General features: G+C 36.8%; 1 protein-coding gene across 1 annotated transcript; it reads right to left on the bottom strand.

Moving 5' to 3' along the window:
- Positions 1 to 4,530: 4,530 nt before the first annotated feature.
- On the bottom strand, positions 4,531 to 6,486 carry apoc2 (apolipoprotein C-II). Its single transcript, XM_026185950.2, has 4 exons — positions 6,018 to 6,486; positions 5,687 to 5,746; positions 5,124 to 5,283; positions 4,531 to 5,040 (listed from the first exon to the last, which is right to left on the bottom strand). Exons 2-4 carry the CDS (start codon positions 5,733 to 5,735, stop codon positions 4,956 to 4,958), a joined length of 294 nt encoding a protein of 97 aa, XP_026041735.1. The 5' UTR covers positions 5,736 to 5,746; positions 6,018 to 6,486; the 3' UTR covers positions 4,531 to 4,955.
- Between the last annotated feature and the right edge of the window lie 1,673 nt (positions 6,487 to 8,159).

Raw genomic sequence — 8,159 nt, 5'->3', positions numbered from 1 at the left:
GACCATGAATGGGCCCCAGTATACAAACTCAGGCAAAGTGTCCATGCAAGTCTGATCATCCACAACAGGTACAGTTATGCTCCTCATGTGGTGAGTGGGCTCATCTGTTTCAGAGGGACACCCTGGATTTCTACCAGGGTGAACAATAACAATGCAGTATTTGTGGTATAATCTATGCCATCTCTTATCAAACAACCTATTTTTTGACAAAAACTTCCTTCATTTTATTCAGAACGTCTACGGATTGCTTCCTATTTTTATGCATTGCCACTTCTCTCACAAAAGCATGAGGTCTAAACCTTGAGTAAATACTATTTTCAAGGTCTACCTCTTTTAATTAGTCCTGATCACTGACTGGGCATTTTGGCAGGCAATTATAAACTCCCCTGATTAAAGAAAGCCATGATTAAAATAGAATGTTCATGCCTTGTTAAAGCAGCGATGACCAGAATAATAATGAGCTTCATAACACATACATTCCCACCTGCTGATGAACCCAACATTCCCCCAAAATATACCCACTGAATTGTGTATCTCTCCAGATTAAGCCCAAATTTTGTGCTTTCTGCTCTGAAGGTACTGCTTGTTCTCTGGTGTACTTATTTTGAAGACAGGTTTACAAAGCTCAAGTAGAATAGAAAGTAAAGAGTTCAGAGAATCACTGAGTTACAAGTTACAGGGACATCACTTGCTCTACACTTGTAAAAGCATACGTCATTTTTTAAAAATTCAGCTTTTTGCATGAAATAGACAGATAAGAAATCACATGATGATTAGGAAGCTTTAAGTGTGTCAGTAGGTGGTTTTTGTGACCTTCAGACAGAAGCTATTTCTTTATTTGATGCTAAGCTGATGTAAGCTGGCTGTTGCTTTATACTAAGTGGACACGCTTAGGAGCTTAAGAGTCTTTTACTGTATATCTTTTCAAGAAGGTAAAAAATACATTTCCCCAAATATTTTCCTGTTTGTCTGAAATCAAAGACACCAGCGGCTGAGAGCTCCTCAGTCTCATATCTTGCTGTGTCTGTTTATGGCAGTTTTTCTTCACTACAGTTTATGGTAACAAGCCATGGGCCTAAAATGAGTACTGTTTACTTTTGAACCAACTGAAACCCTATGTAACATAATATACAGCTACAGAGAGGATTAAACTGTTGCACATCGATTGTATGAGGAGGCTGGATTGAAACAAAGTACTGACACTGTTAATTCATTCACAGATCAGGATCATGTTCCATATATATGAGTCAGATTTGGACATTGAATAGACCAGTGGGGTCTAGCAGCTGGCTTCCCTTCATAGTCTGATTACAGAAAGAAACACCAATTAGTTAATATGTCTTGTTTACCTAATCAAGAGTTCTTATCTCACTCTCAGTAAAAAAGTATATAGAAGCTCATTTCCCAAATTGTTTAAAAAAAGGAAACTCCTGGGACATTTAGCTAAAAAGCATATTTGAGGACCAGATTAAAAGGGGAAAAAACAGCTTATCTGCAGCTATGATAAATTCTTAATGAGGGATAAAAGCAACAGTATCACTTTTAAATCCACTTACACTGATTTGCGATAGTGGAGCCCTAACCACTGCCATGGCAAGTCTCCCCAGGCAAGCAACAGGTCAGAGAAATAGGCTGCAAATAGGCAGGTTCAGCCAGATGTACAACAACTTAGACTCTGGAGAGTTGAATGGTAGGGACTGTGAATGATCCCAAAGTAACATAAATGTTCTGCTCTGTGCCTTTGTCATGTTCCCCAAGACATGCAGCGGTTTGGTAGGATGTGCAAAGGACAGAAGAGAAAATCCAATTTATTATGCTCAGGCAGACTTCTTAGGCCACTGGCAGGAATAGGCCTGTGACTGAAGAACAGTGAGCTTTAATCAGACATGAACAGCAGGCTGATGAATGTGATTTAATTAAGCAAAATCCCAATTGGGATTTGCAGCAGTTCTGTCAGCATTATTGAGGCTTTTTAACACTGACTACGTAAAACCAAAATGACAAAGCTGAATACAATGACTGATTGACTCATCTGACACAGACAGATTACACGTCCTCTTAAAATTACTTTCCCATTTCATCAAATATAATTGTTTGGTGAAATGCCGCTGAATTCATTCACTGCCATTTCCACATTGGTTTTGAATGACTTCGATTAGTGACGATAATTTCTTAACAAATCCGACCAATAAACCAAAAATTATCTTTTTAATTTTAAGGTTTTATTTGGCAAAATCATTCACTAATAAATATGTGGCTTCACAATCACCCAAGGTTACTATGCAGGATATTTGTCAGATCAATAGACATGGCAGGGTCTAGACAGAGGCTGGGACATCTTGCTGTCCCTCAGGGGAGCTTCTGTAACCCGTCAAAAAGATCAAAGAGAAAATAGAAATGTCCTTTATAATATTTATTCCCTTTATTATAGACACAAAATTGGAAATATCTACCTGTGAGCCTGAATATATGGATATAATGACCACAAGGGAAGATTCATGCTATACATATTCTTTGCAGTTTTCTCCTGTATAGTCTGTAAAGGCACTTTGATCAGTCCTTATTTTATTTTTTTATATATCTGCAAGCTTTTTAGGGTTCAGTTGGAGGAACAGACTGCTTTATCACTTTCCAGCACCACTTCCTGCTCAGCTGTAACCTTTGTAACAATGTTATCAGTTCATTTAGGGTGATATACTTTCCTTCCTGTGCCAATTTGTTGCTTTCCTGAAAACCATAAAAAGACTCTTGCCTGTGGTTTATCACATTTTTTATTCAGATGTAACAGATTCTAGTTACAGTTTTTGTGTTCTTTGGTCAAGTTAATATCTTTTATAACATACAAGACCTGCAGGACAGGCTCTTTTGGCTCAGTGGGCAATATTAAAGCCATTTTTTAAGGTTAGGCCATGCTAAGTGGACTCTATAGCGGTCAGTGGTGTCATAGATAAATGGGAAAAGCTTTTGCAATAGTACAAGAAGTAATAAAAAAAGAAAAAGTAAAAAAAAAAAAAAGACAATACGACTGGATTCCCGCTTCTGTTTATAAATGGAATATTTATCATATCATTTCAAAACCCTTAAAATACTGCATGGCCTCTTGGGAAAACAAAATGTGTTTATAATTTTATTTTGTCCTTTAAGTCTATAAAAAGATATCAGATTTGTTTTATCAGTTAATAACATGATCATGTGTAGATATTTATAAAAATCTAAAAGATGGAGATCTCACACAGCTTGTTAATGTTTCATGAACTTTGTTTTGTGGAAAAAAATCAACATTCCAGGCAAGCAAATCACTGACTGATGAAATGTGAATGTATGTTTTGCAGACATTATAAAACAGCTTTAGAGGTATTCAATATGGTCAGTGTTATTCAGCTGTCTGATGTTTAATTAATAGGTACAGTTGACTTTTTTTTTTGTTTGACATACAAACATTTGATATGCATTTTAATTATCAATACATGTTTAAAGCAAGTGGAAACAGATTTTTTCCAAATAAAAGCTGGAATTGAAGTTCCTGCATTTGAAGCCACCAGCCAGCCGGGGCCTTTCTGTGAGGAGTTTGCATGTTCTGCCTGTGCCTGCATGAATTCTCATTGAGTACTTCAGCTTCCTTGCACAGTCCAGAGACATGTGTGTTAGGCTAATTGGAGATTGTAAATTCTGCTGGGAATCACTGCTCGTTTCTATGTGTTAATAACCCTGCAATTGACTGGCAACCTGTCCAGACTGTCACCTGCCTTCACCTTATGTCACCTATGATAGGCTGCTCCCATTATGTGAGCCTCAATTGGACAAGAAGGTTAAGAAAACTAATGGATAGAGGAGAAAACACTGCAGAATGCAGCTCCTTTCAAGCTCATCCACTCTGGACAGATCTGTATGCATGTTCAGTTGCAACTCAAGGATCTGAAACCATTATTTTAATATTAATATTTGTCTATTCTTTTTGTTCCAGTGATTATAGTCATTGTAGATGAACCAGGAGTGGTAGTGTTGGATCACTGTAGTCCTTAAAACCCACACAAATGTGTAATTTGTTCTGTGCTTCTCTGATGCAGTTTAGATCCTTTGCAACGACTACACAAGACAAGATTCTTTAAAGCAGATTTTTTTTTGCTTGGTTTGTTTCTGTTGGTAATAGCTTCAGAAGAAGCCGCATGTTGTAGATTTGTGCATTAATTAAAAATCACTTGCTCTTGCATCACTGATTGTCAGTATCCATAAAACAAACTTCAGAGTCTTTGTTGTTTATTCATCTCTGTCAATTTCCCGCCGCTCACATTTTGCATGTTGTTTCTTTTCATCCATTATTAATTACAACAGAAGCCTCTGTTCTTGTGCTGCCTGAGCCGATAAAAGTCTCGTGTCTCACTGCAGATTCGTTCAGACAAAATCACGACCTTTTGCATCACTGAGTTGAAAGATGACACCGATCTTACACAAACAGACGGGGGCAAAATGGGCTGAATTTACTACATCAAACACTTCACAAAAATACCATGTACCAACCACAGACACCTGTTTATGTTTTTTTCAGTATAAATATTTTATTTCAAGATATAACAAACTGAAATTTATTCAGAGATGCCATGGTACTGTGAGGAAATATCAGCATATCAGCAGGTGGTAGCAGATCTTAAAATGCTCCCTTTCTTGTGCTTGCCAAATTCTCATGTCCATTTTCTCATTCCAAGCTCTTAGTTGTTTTTCAAAGGGCTAAAGTCCCCATTGGGTGGTTATCATTATTTACCTCCAATGCAGTGGATTGAGAAAGTGCTACAAAATGCACCTCGTCCATTGTGTTAGAGAGTTTGACACTTGCGTGTGGGGAGAGTATCGCCAAGGACAGAATGTAAAATGAATTCTGAACCTTTCTTGTGTAGGTTGAAAGTCCTTACACAACCATGTAACGTTGTGGAGGTCATTGGATAACTTTTTTTTCACTATTAATGGTGAAAAATATGGTAAAGCTGGTCCTGTGCAATGCCAAGATAGGTGCTCATAATGTTGGAAGTTTCAGTGTAAAGATTCCTGTGGTAAAAACACAGAATGAGAGCAGTTATAGATTAAAATGAAAGTTTTTTTGAATTCATCTTAATATCAAAATGTCTTACTTTGCCTTCTCCTCCAGCTTCAGGCCTTTGATCTGTTCCAGGTAATCACTGGCAGTGTTGACCGCACCTGCATAATAGGACTTGACAGTATCTGTTATTTTTGTGATGGTCCCTTGCTCTTCCTCATCAACCTGCCTCGGCACACGGAAGCTTTCAGCACCTATGCAAAAACAGGCCACATTAGTTAGAGGGTTAAAGACACGAGAGGCAAAAAAGACAGAGAAGAAGAAAAGTCTTTCACCCTAATGTCTTCACTTAAAACAAAACTTCATTTCCTGCTAAAGATGGTATGTCAATGCATTCAATAGCTTTTCTATATCAGAATATGTGAAGTGAATTTCAGTTTTAACCAAAATGAAAAACAAAAACATATCATTTAGTCATCTGGTTTGTATCCATTTTCTTGAACTGAATGTGCTCATTATTACTCTGTAGAGATCTCGCTTATGTTACAAACAGGTTAGGATTGAAAAGCTTAAAGTTTTATTATCACTGATTCATAAAAACCTCCTGGTATATTATATATTTGTGTTGTTGGTTTTACTCTCTGAGGACAAACTTACTGAGTGCAAAAAGTGCAACAAGCACAGTGATGACCAGCAGCTTATTCATGGTCCTTGGATCTGTGAGGAAAAAAAACATTTGAAGCTTCCTTCTTTCCATCCACTAGGGTGAGACATTGTCCAAGATTTACCCACTCATCCAGCCGATGTGTTTGTTACATTAACTGTGCATATATGTTGTTTTAGTCCACTTCTAACATTAAAACACAGAAGATCTCCCCAAATCTCCCAAACGGTTAGGTCATCTTTTGGCTTTTTCTCATATACAGTGAAACAGCATGCGTCTATTTTAAAACTGCTCAGTAAATGAATCAAAAGTGTTGGTACTCACTCTATTCCTCTTCAGAAGTGACTGTGAAAAGAAAAAAAGTAAGAGGTAGTGCCGGCCCAGCTTGTTTATATAGGAGTGTAAAAGTGGTGACTTGTTGCTCTCAGAGCCAAAGTGCACTCTGTGGGAGATAAACCTGGACTGCTGTCAGCTGTGCGTTTTTTTGGAGTGGTTCATCATTGTGTCTTGATAAAGCAGATATTGGGATAATGCAAATACAAGGATAGTGAATAAAGCATGACAAGGTACTTATAACAGTGGTAGCACAGCTGTGGTTAGGAGTGACTTTCATAGTATAGACTGAAAACAGCATTGTAGAAGAATACTGACAAATAAATGTGGCCCAGTCAATTCTTTTCCATTGATAAGGTCAGTATCAGCAGACTGTTACTCCTTGCGCTGTTCACAGTCTACATAAGGAGGCACTTTAGATTTGTATAACAAGACTCAGTCATTCATGACACACTGCAACAGTCCCAAGTCCTTTTAAAATGGTCCAAAGTCTAAAGTGTGCTGAACACGTCACCCACACTGATTCTGGTTATGAAACAGTTAGGCCGCATTAATGAATATATGGTGTTGCATTGAAAACTCTTAAGAATTTATTTATTTTAGGGTTTTTTTAGAACAAAAAACAATCTCTTTCCACTCGTCTCTTCAAAAACCTTCAGGAAAGGAGAAGTTTGGTCACAGTTACATGCGGAAAACATTGAATCCCCGTCTTGATTCTTCTCAATTTGAAATGAAAATACAAGTCTAAAGCCGGCTGTTCATGTTATGTTGTTTTGTTCTCATGTGCTCTTTATTTCCTATTTTCCCTAATAATTATAACATAATTATAATATTCATTCTTGAGACAAAATCTGTCTTTTTAGCCTTGAGGCTGTGGTTATATATTAAAGTAAATATTGTGGCTCTGGGTAATAAGTGACAGTTTCTTGCTTGCCATCGGTGAACATTTGGTGAACAGAATTCAGAGTCCAGACAGCTTTGTCAATATCAGTCACATGCTTCTTTTTTTTTTGTTTGTTTTTTAGCCAGAGTAAAAACAATTTTATGAGGAAACAATTTCAAATAAAATTCTGACCTACGGAAATATTTGTGAGATGTTAGATCTCTTTTTGGAGAAGACAGAATTTGCCAGAATTCACGAGGGGACAGGTCTAAAAACATTTCAGTTTGTGCTGGGAATAATTGTTAATGTGACAAAAAAAAACTGAGTTAAGAGCTTTCTCCTGCGATGTCTACATGTTGATGGAGGCCTAAGTAAACATTCAATCCAATCATGTGTTCCAGTCTCACATGTCATGTTGTGTGCGACCCCAAGAACTCAGGTCAGTTGAGTGCAGCTGTGGGCAGCAGTGGGGTTCAAACTGTTTGAGAATTTGCACTTTTGATTCAATCCAACTGAATAAACGCTGTGATGGCTCATGTCGGCATGGTTATTGCTGTAGCTGAAAATAACGTTGGTGTATCATTGCATTATAAATTCAATCAGTGATTTCTGCTATCATGCCGTGAACGCAGGAAGAGTATTTGTTTGCTGCTCATATGAGTAGAATAAGGCAGATATTCCACATGTTCTTGCAAAGTGCTATTCAACAGGAAACCTGTATCAATATTCAAATTATGGAAAGTTAATTCAAATAAAAACGTCTGAGATTATTGTACAGTTCTCTTTAGTAATTCTAGGTTAACAATCAATTTATGTAAAGATACAAAAGACACATTAATAATGTGTTTTCAGTATTTCTGGCACTAAAAAAAGTTTTCATATGGGATTATACAAATTCACTACTCAGGGGACAGAGTTTGACTTATTTCAGGGTATTAATGATATTATTAGCTTGTGTTTAAAGCACCAGCTTTTCATTATATTTCCAGTTTTATCAAGGGGACAGCTCACTGCAAAACCACAGTGAGTAAAAAATAAACCCATGGTGTTTAATTGAGCTTTCTTTTTAAATTTATGTTGTAATAAATAATGTGTTTTCTTCATAATTAAAAGTATGAAATGTATGAAAAAACTCTATACATACTTTAAAAGATACATTAGAAGATTATGAAATAACAGAATTATCAAAGCCTAGAACTTTTTCCTTGTATCATAACAGGAGAGGATCTGAGTGTATATGAAGAAACATA

Source organism: Astatotilapia calliptera, chromosome 11 (genome assembly GCF_964374335.1).
Source record: "Astatotilapia calliptera chromosome 11, fAstCal68.1, whole genome shotgun sequence".
NCBI lineage: Eukaryota > Metazoa > Chordata > Actinopteri > Cichliformes > Cichlidae > Astatotilapia > Astatotilapia calliptera.
The sequence above is the reverse complement of the archived record's forward strand: the minus strand, read 5'-3'. Positions and strand labels throughout refer to the sequence as shown.

Bases quoted from the DNA above. Each gene is read 5' to 3' on its own strand.
- apoc2 (XM_026185950.2), bottom strand. From the start codon at position 5,735: ATGAATAAGCTGCTGGTCATCACTGTGCTTGTTGCACTTTTTGCACTC. The intron at 5,284-5,686 runs GTAAGTTTGTCC...GTTTTTGCATAG, and splicing joins TGTTGCACTTTTTGCACTCA to GTGCTGAAAGCTTCCGTGTG. The intron at 5,041-5,123 runs GTAAGACATTTT...TTTTTACCACAG, and splicing joins AAGCTGGAGGAGAAGGCAAA to GAATCTTTACACTGAAACTT.